This window comes from Bos grunniens, chromosome 18, assembly GCF_055505025.1.
Source record: "Bos grunniens cultivar Pamir isolate PY7600 chromosome 18, Bosgru_T2T1.0, whole genome shotgun sequence".
Classification (NCBI taxonomy): Eukaryota; Metazoa; Chordata; class Mammalia; order Artiodactyla; family Bovidae; genus Bos; species Bos grunniens.
In genome coordinates this window covers 24,806,551-24,820,324 of record NC_141182.1, presented here as the reverse complement: position 1 = coordinate 24,820,324, position 13,774 = coordinate 24,806,551, and the positions used below count along the sequence as shown (strand labels likewise).

At 48.1% G+C, this 13,774-nt stretch overlaps 1 protein-coding gene across 1 annotated transcript in view; it reads right to left on the bottom strand.

The window, feature by feature from the left end:
* The window catches only part of CES5A (carboxylesterase 5A), a 28,463-nt gene extending 15,384 nt beyond the window's left edge, over positions 1 to 13,079 (bottom strand). The window contains exons 1-6 of the mRNA XM_086350746.1: positions 12,914 to 13,079; positions 11,282 to 11,489; positions 8,331 to 8,469; positions 6,229 to 6,362; positions 3,072 to 3,225; positions 1,938 to 2,042 (exon numbers count right to left, since the gene is read on the bottom strand). Of these exons, the coding sequence (XP_086206872.1) occupies positions 1,938 to 2,042; positions 3,072 to 3,225; positions 6,229 to 6,362; positions 8,331 to 8,469; positions 11,282 to 11,489; positions 12,914 to 12,986 (813 nt within the window). The 5' untranslated portion in view covers positions 12,987 to 13,079. The remainder of the gene's footprint in view (positions 1 to 1,937; positions 2,043 to 3,071; positions 3,226 to 6,228; positions 6,363 to 8,330; positions 8,470 to 11,281; positions 11,490 to 12,913) is intronic.
* Between the last annotated feature and the right edge of the window lie 695 nt (positions 13,080 to 13,774).

Below are 13,774 nucleotides of genomic sequence, written 5' to 3'. Positions count from 1 at the left end.
TCATCTTTTCTCTCTTGCCTGACTCTCCTCGCCATCTTTAGTAATCACCTGAGCTGGATCTGTTTCAGCCTGTCAGCTCCGCTCAAGCCCCACCGCCACCCCAACCTGGAGCATCTGAACATGTCCTGAACATCCTTTTTCTGTCTCTACCAATTCCATTTATTCCTTGAGGCCCAAGCCCCATCTTTTCCAGGATGTCCTTTTAGCCCATAGAGCCCATGAGCCCTTCCTTTTCTAATCTCCTGTTACTCTAAGTGTCCTCATCTTCCTGTCCTAGTTAGCCTTTGCTAGACACCTTCCTGCTCTCTCCCTGGACTTCCTACATATATAGAACTTGGCTCTTGATAGTAGTTGTCCTTACTCTTCTGGGAGTCATGGATGCTCTGAGTATCCAGTGGAAGCTACAGACGCTCTCCCTGAAAGACGCACACACATGCAGTCTGCATACAACTGCAGGGGTTCTAGAACCACCTCTTCTACTTTCCATGGGTTCCAGGTTAAAAATCATAAAAAGGATTGATGCCATCCAACCATCTTATCTTCTGTCACCCCCTTATCCTGCCCTCAGTCTTTCCCAGCATCAGGGTATTTTCCAATGAGTTGGCTCTTCGAATCGGGTGGCCAAAGTAGATTAAGTAAATAAGCCATACATAATACAGAGGACTGAGTTATATATCACCAGCAAAGAATAATGGATAAGATGTAAGAACTATCACACATCTGCTTACACACACAGTCTTAAGTTTGTATATGCTTTCTCCACTTAAACACTCATTGGTCTTAAAATACAGCAGGGAAAACAAAGAGCACTCAATATGTGTGTGGCAAACGCACAAACTAAAAGTAGCTTGATATATCATTCTACCAAAATCAATATTCTCTGTGTATTGAGAGTACTTTTAAAAATCATATTACAGCTCTGTGTTCCCACTTTTGGTTGCTATTTTCTACAAGGTGCTTAAAAAAATGCACCACTAATGTGAATGATACCCAGGAGATGGCTCCATAGTCCAGTGCTTAATTAATATTCATCGAGTGAATCAGCTCATTTGTGAACTCATTCATTCAGCAAACATTTAGAATCTTCTAATACACACCAGATACTATGCTGGGACATGAAAGATACAGAGAGACCTTGGCCTCCAGGTCTTCTTATCTGGGTAGAGTGCTAAGACAAGATGATAGATGACAAATACCTGGGGCACATGCTTCACTTCCCCCTCACAGTCTCATGCCAGACAGCATTTATCAGTAACAGTGTTATTTCACACTGAGCTGGAAACAACCTCAGAACCTTTCTTAACATAGCGCTCTAGGTAGAGTGCTGCTAAGTCGCTTCAGTCGTGTCCGACTCTGTGCGACCCCATGGACGGCAGCCCACCAGGCTCCCCCATCCCTGGGATTCTCCAGGCAAGAACACTGGAGTGGGTTGCCATTTCCTTCTCCAATGCATGAAAGTGAAAAGGGAAAGTGAAATCGCTCAGTCATGTCCGACCCTCAGCGACCCCATGGACTGCAGCCTTCCAGGCTCCTGCATCCATGGGATTCTCCAGGCAAGAGTACTGGAGTAGGGTGCCATTGCCTTCTCCGCTAGGTAGAGTAGAGAAAGCAGATAAGTCATACATAATACAGAAAACTGAGTCATATGTCACCAGCAAAGAATAATGGGTAAAACGTAAGAACTATCACATATGCTTACACCACCCCTGCCCACCGCCCCCACACATGCAAGCACACCAGCAACAGTGCATTGTGCGCCTGGGCCGACGTCCTGTTGAACCAGACCTTCCATGAAGCAAGAAGGGTCACCTTGGGCCAACATCAGATCCTTTAGTCATGGTCAGTACGGACAGCCAAGCAGATGGTCTCTGGACACCTGATCACATTCTCTCCTGACCAAAGACAGGAAGCTGGAGAGGAGTATACAATATACCTACATCATCATTCCTCTCGTAATCAGGGGCCTTCAGGTAAGGGATGATGGCCACCCCACTCTCCATGATGGCTCTGTGGAATAAGCCTTTGGTCATGGGGGACAGAATCTGGAGAGAGAACACAGGAGGCCCAGGAAATGTTATTCAGGGAGCTTCCCACCCATCACACATAATAGCCAGCCTTTCTTTAGAGAAAACTTTCACAGAGAAGCAGATGCAGAGAGCAGACCTGTGGACATAGGTGGAAGGGGTGATGCCCTGAGAAAGCTGCATTGGCGTGTATATATACTACCGTGTGTACAGTAGACAGCCAGTGGGAGGCTGCTGTGTGACACAGGGAGCCCAGTCTGGCACTCTGTGACAACCTAGAGAGGTGGGATGAGGGAGGTGGAGGGAGGCTAAACATGTCTACATAGGCTGATTTGTGTTGTTGTGTGGCAGAAACAATACACATTTTAAAGCAATTAAAAAATTAAAAATAATAAAAATAAAAGAAATAAAACCTACCAGGAAGCCTCCTTAGTTGTTCTACCCTGCTAAGTCACTTTAGTCGTGTCCGACTCTGTGCAACCCCATAGACGGCAGCCCACCAGGCTCCGCCATCCCTGGGACTCTCCAGGCAAGAACACTGGAGTGCGTTGTCATTTCCTTTTCCAATGCATGAAAGTGAAAAGTCAAAGTGAAGTCGCTCAGTCATGTCCAACTCTTCGTGACTCCATGGACTGCAGCCCACCAGGCTCCTCCGTCCATGGGATTTTCTAGGCAAGAGTACTGGAATGGGTTGCCATTGCCTTCTCCGTAAGTGTTCTACACTTAGAGGGAAAAAAAGTCCTGGTTTGGGAATTTCAAGGACTAGCTGCAAAGGTTTGGGCAAATCTAACCTCTCAGAGGCCCAGGTTCCTCATGAACTTGAAGGTCAAGCCTTCTGGCACGGGGGTGCTGGCTCCTTCACTTCTTGCCCTTGAAATGAGACTAAGCCCCCTACTCACCGTGTATTTGTGAGGCTCGAGGGAGACAATGTGTTTATGAGCATTTGTTCAACACGAAAGCAGCAATTAGATGTGCATGACTCATTGTCCTAATTTTTGTCACCTCTCCCACCGAAGTTCCTTCAGGTCCCAAAGAGAAGAAACTCACAAGGCTGGAAACACTTATCGCTCCTGCTGACTCGCCAAAGATGGTCACGCAGCGTGGGTCTCCACCGAAGAACTCAATGTTTTCCTGGACCCAGATCAGAGCAGCCACCTGATCCATGAAGGCCCAGTTCCCCCGCGCATGCTCGTCCCCTGTGCTGTGGACAAGAGGCAGGGTGAGAACGCTCATCTGGCCACTGTCTGCTTCCCACAGCCTCAGGGGTTGGAGGCGGAGGCTGTGGGCTGTGTCAGGGCACCGCCACTCCAGCTGGAGAAAAGCAGGGAGCCAGAGGCCTGGGGTCGCTGGGAGAACCAGGCTTAATTCTCACCCTCTGTTGGGATTTGGGTTTCTTTGAGAATCTGATGAAAGCTCCATACCCCCAGAAAAATGCATGGACAATTTGGTATGTGCAATTTCAGAGTGTTCACAGGCTCCCCTGAATCCATGGATTCCAGAAGAGTCCTGCTCCTGAGAGTTGGTCTGCACCAGGAAGCAAGACCTCCCTGGGCACAGGGGTTCCAAGTGAATGACTGAATTAAAAATAATGATAATAATAGCAGCTGTTGCAGCATCGTGTACAATGCTGTCCCCAGGGCTTTATAGCTGGAGTTCCTATAATCCTCCCATCCTATGAGGTAGGTGGTACTGGTCTTTCTCCTTCATCCTTCTGGGTATTCTCTCCGCCCTTCTCCACCTTGTTCTCAAAAGGGCGATTTTCATGAACTACCCCACTGTGTGTGGTCAGAGGGAGGAACCGGCTGGGGGTTTCAGGGTGGAATATTGAGAGACTGATTCCATCACCCCATGTTCCCCCACCTCTGCTGGGAAGTGGTTTGGGCAGTGGCTGCATTTCTAGGCAGCCAGAACTCACTCACGTCATGCCCACTCCCATGCTTGATATCCGCAAGCGTGTTCTAAGGATACTGAGGGATTCATCGTTTCCGTCTCACAGACAGGAAGCAGAGGCATAGAGAGGTGAACTCCCTAGCCCAGGAGCTAGAAAGTCGCAGATCTGGGTCCATTCTCCTAACCGTGTGCCCCTGCTGCTGGGTAGTACACGTATGCTTCCCACCACGTATGAGGGTGACCTCGGGATCATAGTCTACTCCTCCTCCATCTTCCAGTCCCCCACACCGCCCCTCCCCTTGGTTCTCTCTGTCTGTCCCTGATGCCTGTGCTGGCCCCACCTCCACCTTCTCTCTCCCACAATCCCTGCATCTGGTCAGGAGCCACACTCTGCTAATTTCACCTCCATTCCATCATGGCTCCCACGTTGGTTCCCATTCCTCCCTTTGTTTATCCTGATTCATAATCTGGTCACTTATGATCTGGGTGACCATGAGCAAGTCGCTTAACTTGCTTTGCCTCAACGTTCTCATGTCTGAATGGGGTTGATAATGGTACCTGCTTCACATGACTGTTGTGAAGACTGACGGTGCAGGCACACAGTAAGTGCCATATCCATGCTAGTAATCCCTCTAGTTATTCAGCCACCAGCCTGCTTCACCCCATGACCTGCATCTAGGCTGCACAGAAGCACCCCAATCAGATGCCCATCTGAAGCCCAGGTACCCCTGGGCCAGCCTGCACTCTACTTTGGAGTGACCTTCCACTCTGTTGCTCTGCAGGGCACTCCTGGGTCCCTCCTTCTTTATCCACTAAAAACCAGTCACCATGTACAGCCTGGCATTCAGGGTCTTTCCCAATCAGGCCTGGCCCTACCTTTTCGCACCCATTTCCTATTATATTCTCATCTACCTGTCTATTAGAACCCAGATGTTATAAACAACTTTTGGAAACCTTTCTGTTGAGAGAACATTAGGCAGAATCCCAATGTACAGACCTGCTAAACATGTAAGCACTCTGGTCAGGACATTAGTCTGATCTCAGTCCTTTCTGCCTCCACAGCAGCCTCTCAGCCACCTCCCTGTGCTACATGCCCCAAAGCCCAGTTTGCAAATACTGTTCCAGCCCCAACTTCCTTTCAACTTCCAACTATGTTTCCTTCCAACTTCCTAGTCTTTGCCCAGGCAGCTCCTGTTGCCAAGAGTGCTCTCTCCCAACCCTTCATCCCTAAGTCCAACCCCATCTTTAAGGTGCAGTTAGTTCCAATTCCACTTCTCTCAGGAAGACTGGCTGATTTCTTGCAGCTCCCGCCTCTGTTTCTACATGCAGCTCTGGCACCTCTTACCCTCAGAACGTGACTGATGTCCTGCCTGGCGGGGATTTGTGTCCCTGTGTTATTTTCCCCATGACACTGACAGCCTCTCAGGGGCAGGATACATGCTGGACTCCTTGCTGCCTTCCCCATACTTTCTGACCTTTGGCTCACATCCTGGCCAGGGCTTGAGTTCTGCCATGTTCTAAATAGTATCAGGGAAGTGGCCAAGAGACCTAGCTCCGTTCTGGGAAGTTGTTTCACCTCTCTGTGCTTCCATTTTTCAAGTGTAAAATGAGAATAACAACAGTATGTTTCTCATAGAATTAGCCTGAGGGTGAGTTATAATGAATGCATAGCAAGTGCCTGGCATGGCGTTGGGCTCACATGAGCACTGAAACATGCCTGATACTACTTGGTGGGGGAGGGAAGTCATCAATGGAGTGACTATTCCTAGGTGAGCGATGGAGGAGGCTTGATGTGGGGCCCAATGGCAGACACTTGGAACTGCTCACACTCCTGGTTTCCTCATCTGCCAGGGAGCACATTTCCCTCGCAGTTGAGTGTGGCTATTATGACTGAGTTCTGCCAATTGTATGTAAACAGAGCAATAATCGCCCCCACCAGGCTGGCCTGGAAAGACCACCCTGGTATGATTCTCCTGCTTGTTCTCCATCTGCTGGCCAACTGCAGAGAAGCTGGGTGTGGCCCTGGAGGAGGGATGGAAGGAACCTGTGTCCCTGATTGACCATGGAGAAGAATGCCTGTCAGTCAGAAACACTTGGTTGGATTTTAGTTGAGTGAGAAGGAAAGTTTAAGTTTAACAGATAAACTTGGGGTTTATCAGTTACAGCTGCTAACATAACCTAACTAGTTTGGGCCAAATTAGTTCAGCGTCCCTGAAGGCTCATTTCTCCTTAGGTTGCCGAGCACTAAGTTCCCTGTGGCTGTGCCCAGCTGCTCCTCGGGGGTCAGGGGTGTCAATCCCTTGGGGAGACTCACTTGAAGAAGCCGAATATTCCTAGTCGGTACTGAATGGTCACAACCAGCACGTCCTCATAGGAAGCCAGGGCGGACCCATCAAAGATGGACGCTGAGCCAGTCTCGAAGGCGCCGCCAGGGAGCCACACCATGACCTGAGGAAGGGGAAAGGAACCCTCCAGCCAGCCCACCAGGCACCCACAGCCCCCCCTCATGCATGCTGGGACATTCTTTCTTTAGGGAAATAGGAATGTTTCACTTTCCTTCCCAAACAGCCTCAGCGGTTTTGTCTTTTCAAGAAGGCCCAGGGTTATGTATGTGGATTCTGGCATATGAGTGCCTGGGTTTGATTCCCATCTCTGCCCTTGACTAGTTGTGTGGCTTTGAGCAGCCTTCTGAACCTTTCTGAGGTTCGTTTTTCTCATCTGTAAGATGTGCAGAATGAAAGTGTCTCGTTTATGAGGTTATCATGACGTTTAAAGAAAATTCTTCATCTGAAGTTCATGGAACAATGTTGGCATATTTCAAGAGCTCAAAAAGTGTTAACTTAATGTCATGAAACTTGTGACCCACAGAAAAATGGAAATAGCTATAAGCGATATATGAGACCAAGAGCCACTTAAACTGTTTTAATCTAAGAGTTTATCCTACTTACAGAGAGAAGAGAAGAGAGAAGGGAAAAAGAGAAAAGTGTGGAAGTTTTACTTTACCAATTAGAAAAATTGGGGCCAGGAAACATCAAACATTCAAATGGTATTATCACCAGGTATATACTTAATGTATGTGTGCGAAGTCACTTCAGTCATGTCCAACTCTTTGCCACCCCATGGACTGTAGCCCGCCAGGCTGCCCTGTCCATGAGATTCTCCAGGCAAGAATACTGGAGTGGGTCACCATTACCTTCTTCAAGGGATCTTCCCGACCCAGGGATCGAACCTGAGTCTCTTATTAAGTCTCCTGCGTTGGCAGGCAGGTTCTTTACCACTAGCACCACCTGGGAAGCCCATACTTAATGCATATTACCATGTATATACTTAATTAAAAAAAAAATCCCTTCTCTTCTCTTTTAAAAGTCATATTAGTGACTATAACTCATGGGGTAGGAAAGAGAAGAAAGCCATGGAGGTAAAGGAGCACTGGACAAAGCACTGGATTGATACCCAGATCTGCCACTTACTGTGTGTATAATGTGGACCAAGCTGCTTATGCCCTCCCTGGTCCTCAGCTTCCGCGTCTGTAGACTAGGTCCAATAATCCTCCCCACTGGGTTATTGTGGGGGCTTAGATGAGAGAATGAACTGTACCTGGCACACAGTCAGCCCTCAATAGGTGCTGCTGTTATGATACAATAGAGCAAGTCTCTGTTGCAGTGGCAAGGGGGAGAGAGAGGGTGTGGTCCAAAATTAGATGCAAAGTACACTCACTTGTACAAAGATCTTTCGCATTCTTAAGTGAAACATTTCTCATTATAACCTGTCTTCATTTGAAAATAAAAAATTTGCAAAAGGCAATTATCTTCTTTAAAACAGGATGTCCCCCAGACTTCCTGGGTGGTCCAGAGGATAAGAATATGCCTGCCAGTGCAGGGGGCACTGGTTAAATCCCTGGTCTGGGAAGATTCCACATGCCTCGAAGTGACTAAGCCCGTGTGCCACAACTGAGCTCTCACTCTAGAGCCCATGTTCTGCAACAAGACAAGCCCCAGCTTACAGCAACTAGAGAAAGACACTTGCAGCGACAAAGACCCAGCATGGCCAAAAATAAACGAATACATAAATATTTTTTAAAAAACAGGATTTTCCAAACCAAAAAAAATCAGAGTCCTTCAAAGCAGGGTATTTTCTGTTTGCAGACTATTTAATACCCAACAGAGGCGAAAACCAAAACAAAATAAAAAATCAGAGGTCAAATCACTAACCATAAAGAAGTAATCACAAAAGAAGACAAAGCGAATCTGTCAGTAGAATGATTTTTAAGAAAGCTATTGACATGTCAAGTGATTACATTTCCCTTTTACCCAAGGGAGCCTATATTTGATTCCAGATATCCAGACACTCCACCCAGGTCCTAGGCCCAGAACCTGCAACTGGAGCCCCTAGCACAGCAGGAGCTGTGAGCCTTACCGGGAGCTTGGAGCCGGTTTCTGCATGGGCCGGTGCATAGATGTTAAGATACAGGCAGTCTTCCGATACTCTGAATTTGGGGTAATGCACCTTGAGAATGTGTTGATCTGTGAACAGCCACTCTGAGTTCTGGAAGCACCTTGGAAAAGGGAAGGAGAAGACCCCAGAGTTGCTGTCAGCAGACCTGCCTCGGAGGGGCCAGCTTTTGTGACAGCAGGGAGGCCTAGTGATGGCCTATGCCTGAGCAGAATAGGGATTCAGTGCTCTGGTACAAAGTTTAAAAACACCCCAGCCCCCATGGTGGCCCAAACAAGCTGTGCATGTTAAGTCACTTAAGTTATGTCCAACTCTTTGCGACCCTATGGACTGTAACCCACCAGGCTTACATGGGATTCTGTCCATGGGGTTCTCCAGGCAAGAATACTGGAGTGGGTTGCCATGCCCTCCTCCAGAGGATCTTCCTGAACCCAGGGATCGAACCCATATCTTCTGGGTCTCCTGCATTGGCAGGCAGATTCTTTATCATTGGTGCCACTTGGGAAGCCCAAACAAGCTATAATTCTCCTTGATCTGGTTTCTGAGTAAGAAAGCACATTGTGCAGAATAATTACACCATGAACCCCCAGGACCCACTCATGCCTACCCCCATTACCATAATCCACACACACACACACGTAAAGACTAAAGCTGGCTCAACAATTCTCCAAGCTGTAGACAGTAGGTCACAGGGTTGTGTATCAAGGGTTGTGCTTTGGGGACTCCCTTTTCTGCCTCTAGAGGAACAAAAGGACATTCCCAGGCCTTTCTACCAGAAACAACAGAGGTAGGCTAGCAGCAAGATTCCTGCAATCAGGCCTTTGCCTAAGCTAGTCCCTCTGCCCTGACTACTCTCTCCCCAGATCTGCTTGTTCACATTCTTCCCTTTCTTTCAGATGCTGTCAAAGTGTCACCTCCTCCAAGAAGCCTCCTGAGATTTCTCCAGCTAGACCAGAGCTCTTGGAATTGTTTAGTCGCTAAGTCGTGTCAGACTGGTTTGCGACCCCATGGACTGTAGCCCGCCTGGCTCCTCTGTCCGTGGGATTTCCCAGGCAAGAATACTGAAGTGGGTTGCCATTTCCTTCTCCAGGGGAGCTTCCCAACCCAAGGATTGAACCTGTGTCTCCTGGGTTGGCAGGTGGATTCTTTACCACTGAGCCACCTGGAAGGTCTTTGGAAACACGTATATATTTTGTGTTCTTTCCTAGAATCTCTCCTAGTGAGCAGCTAAAAGCCTAGGGTTCTGTGTGAGTCACCTTGGTACCTTATAGTCCCTAGCCCAAGGCATAGTAGGACTAAGTGAGATTATATATGTGAATATGTCTAGTAAGTGCTCAATTAATGTTCATTGTTTTTCTAAAATAGAATAGTCTACAGATTAGGCAGCAGAAAATCATTGCTTCAAATGCTTTTTTCTTCCTGTGTATGTTGTGTATCAGAAATTGGGGCTCACTGCTTTTAACAAAGCCATCTCTGGCCTCCCCTCAAGGCTTCCTCACTGACCAGCTCTGTCTCCCTAATGCTTGCCTTGTCACCCCATATTTTAACTGTCCTTATTGTTTATGTCTTCAACACCACAGCCAGTCTGCAGGTTCCTTGAGGGAAGCTGTGTCTAACTCAAGCATCATGATCTCAGGGCCTAATGGAGAGCCAGTTTCTGAGTTGGTTCTCAGTGGATATTAGTTGAATGAATGAATGAACACATGAGGTTCAACTTATTGTCCTAGGTGTCTGGACAACATGGGGTTTTCTTCTGTGGCTTAGTTTTCTGGCACCAAGGTCCTCCTTCTGCCTGGGACCCCAATGCCAAGAACAAACATGGCCCAATCTGAGGGCTTCACAGAATCTGAGAGTTGAAAGATTCTTGGTGGACTTCACTGGTGGTCCAGTGATCAAGAATCTGCCTACCAGTACAGGGGCCACAGGTTGGATCCCTGGACTGGGAAGATTCCACATGCTGAGGGGCAGCTAGGCCCATGGACCACAACTACTGAGCTCGTGTGCTGCAACTACTGAAGCCTGCATGCCTAGAGCCTGCACCCCTAGAGCCTGTTCTTTACCACAAGAGAAGTCACCGTGATGAGAAGCCTGTGCACTGGGCTGGAAAGCAGCCCCTGCTCGCCAGAACGAGAGAGAGCCCGAGGAGCGATGAAGACAAAGCACAGCCAAAAGTAAATAAATAAATAAACTTACACTTAAAAAAAAAAAAAAGATTCTTGGCATTTCCAAGCCTCACCTCCCACCCAGTGCACTAGACACCTCCACAATTTACCTGGGAACTACTTGCTCATCTCATCTGGAAAATTTGCAGTGTCTGGGGGCATCAGCCCTCCCAGCTCCCCTGGGTCACAGAGACACATTCATGTATCCATTCCCCAGGTAATTATGGATTCCCCACTATGGGCCAGGCCCTGCATTGGGCACCTTGTGAATTGCTAGAGTTAAAATTCATCTGGGATGGTTCTCACTCTAAAGACCTGATCCAGTCCAATGGTGGAGACTAAGCCTGGGGTAGAGGTCACCTGGAGATGCATCAATAACCTCTTGTAACCCAAAGACTCAGTCAGCCCATCACAATGGTTCCCCAGCCTGACTGGTCCTCAAGATCACTAGAGAGCTTCTTTACAGTGCAGTTTCCCAGGCCCAGGTCTGGGGATTCAGGGAGTTCAGAAGAGAGCCCAGGGACTCTGCTTGTTTAAACAGGTGGGAAGCCATGTTAAACAAGGTGGGGAGCCATGCCATCACAGAAGCCTCAACCACATCTGACCCTCCACATCCTCCTCACAAATGCCCCCCCCTTTTCCACTGGGCTGCATGACCTTTACTTCCCCTCAACGTTCTGCCCCTACTCCCAGGTCACAGGCCGCCCCTACTCCCAGGTCACAGGCCACCCCTGGGACCAAGCCAGTTCTTACAATTTAGGGTAGGACGTGGCATTTAGGAAACCATCCCAGGGCAGTAAAGGCTCCGGTTTTGCAAATCGCAGGGGCCCTACAGGGGGTGCGGCATAAGGGACCCCAAGGAACACATTCACGAGCATGTCGTTTCCCAGAACAGAAGCTTGCGTCCCCTGGACCCATCCCAGGTTGGTGTGCCTGGCTGGTGCATCAGCGGTGGCTGGCCCTGAGGAAACACAGAGGGAGGAATTAGGGGCGCAGGGAAGAGGCTGGGAACAAGCCAAACTCAGAGTTTCCCAGGGTGGAGAGCTCTTTCTCAACCCAGAGTCTGTGCAAGTATCTGGATTCCTTCTCAATGAATCCATGTCCACTGCTCCTTCGACATTCCCCTAGAAGTCATCTTCATCAAAGCATTCACTGAATGTCTCCTAGGAGCATAGACCAAGCCACAAAACTTTCTAAGATGTAAGTTGGGAACCCATCTCCCTGCTGCTGCACACAAGCTTTTCTTTACTGTGGAAAAAACACACACCAGCCTTTACAGAGCCTGAGTGTGTTAGTTGTTCAGTTGTGTCCATCTCCTTGTGACCCTGTGGACTGTGTAGCCTGCCAGGCTCCTCTGTCCATGGAATTCTCCAGGCAAGAATACTGGAGTGGGTTGCCATGCCCTTCTCCAGGGGATCTTCCCAACCCAGGGATCGAACCTGGGTTTCCAGTATTGCAGGCAGATTCTTTACCCTAGGACCCCATAAAATCTGGCCCACATTTCAGTTATTTTTATACCCACCAGCATAACTGCTGGCAAGTCTGTGTATCACCTGTGTGACTACTGGCTTTCTTCTTTTCTTAAAATTAAGTTGAGATAGGCTTCTAAAATTTCACTTAGTGGAATTCTACGATACTGGATGCTTGGGGCTGGTGCACTGGGACGATCCAGAGGGATGGTATGGGGAGGGAGGAGGGAGGAAGTTTCGGGATGGGGAACACATGTATACCTGTGGCAGATTCATTTCGATATATGGCAAAACCAATACAATATTGTAAAGTTAAAAAAAATTTTTTTACTTAGTGGAATTCTAAACAATGACACCTATGGAACTGTGGCTTTGATGACTTAGGTATATGCTTTTGAGTATACAAGAAAATACATATAGAGCAACAAAAACAAAAAATTATCTTACGCTTCCTGAAATCAGCTCATTTACCTCCAGGGGTACAAGGATAACACTTAGGGAGACTGTGCAAGCTTCTTGGTTTCCACATCAAATATGGAGCCTTGAGAAGTTAGTTGCCCAGGTATTTACTTAGGAGCGCCCAGATTTCTTGGCATCACCTGTTCTAAACTCATTTCAACAGCAACAGTCCTGCCTCAGCAGTTGGTGTTATAGAAACATAGGCTCCATTCCATGCCCTTCCAAGCCTCCCAAGATTCAAGCAACCCAAAGACAGGACAGGATCTTCTGTGCTCTACACACACCTGAGAAGGAGACTCTGGCCTGGGGCTCTCAGCAACACCAGGACATGGGTCAGGTGCCCTGAGGTTCTACACAACCCTCCATTTTCCATTTTCCACCAGTAGAAAATCCTCCAAGGCAGGGAAATCCCCTATCCCATCTTCTGAGGGCCCTCCTCTCCCACTGGGCGTCTCACCCTTGGTGGCAGCTGCAAGGACCCAAACAGCCCAGATCAGGGTCTGGCCTGGGTGCACCCACTCCCCACTCATCTGGCCGGCCCGCCTGACTCTCTGGACATCCACGGCCACAGCTGGCCTCGAGGATCTTCCGTCAGGGACAAGAAACAACTTCCTGATAGGAGACAAGTGTTGAGCAGGCAGACACAGGACACAGCTTCAGTGACGAATAATAGCTAAGATTTTCGGAGGAATTGGCCAAGCAAGACTTTCCTGTTCTGATTTACATAAGAAGCTGATGATTAACTCTTGAGTGCAGTGTTGGGTGGGGGGAGGGGAGCATTTAGAGATAATTTGATAGGCTTTGGATTCACAGGATGGTAGAGGCAGAAAGTACATTTGGGAACTTTTGGGTGCATCTCAACTCAGATGCCTACAGAGGCTAGGAAGGCAGCAAACAAGCAGTGAATGAAGCTGGCCAGGAGAGACAATAGGGAATGGTAGGGACTGTGGAAAACCAGACAGCACATGCTCTGTTTAAAGGGGCAATGACTACTCCACTCCAGTAAACTTTTAGTTCATGATAATGTAGGTTGGCCAAACTAGAAGTCTATGATACTTCTCAATTCTTAAATGTGGCCTCAATTTAAAAAAAAAATCACCACATGAGCCCCAAAGCATTTCTACTGGCTCGAGTTGTGTGTGGATGAAGACTCTGCAATCCTAATCTAGATCCAGGCTCCCCACAGTAAATATAAAGAGACAAACCTAGGGAGTGAAATTATTATAAGCCATTCTGTTGGGACCAGTCATCAGCATTCTGGATTCTTGTTGCAGTACTGGTGGGTCATGGATGATCCAGTTCAGAACCCAGGACTATC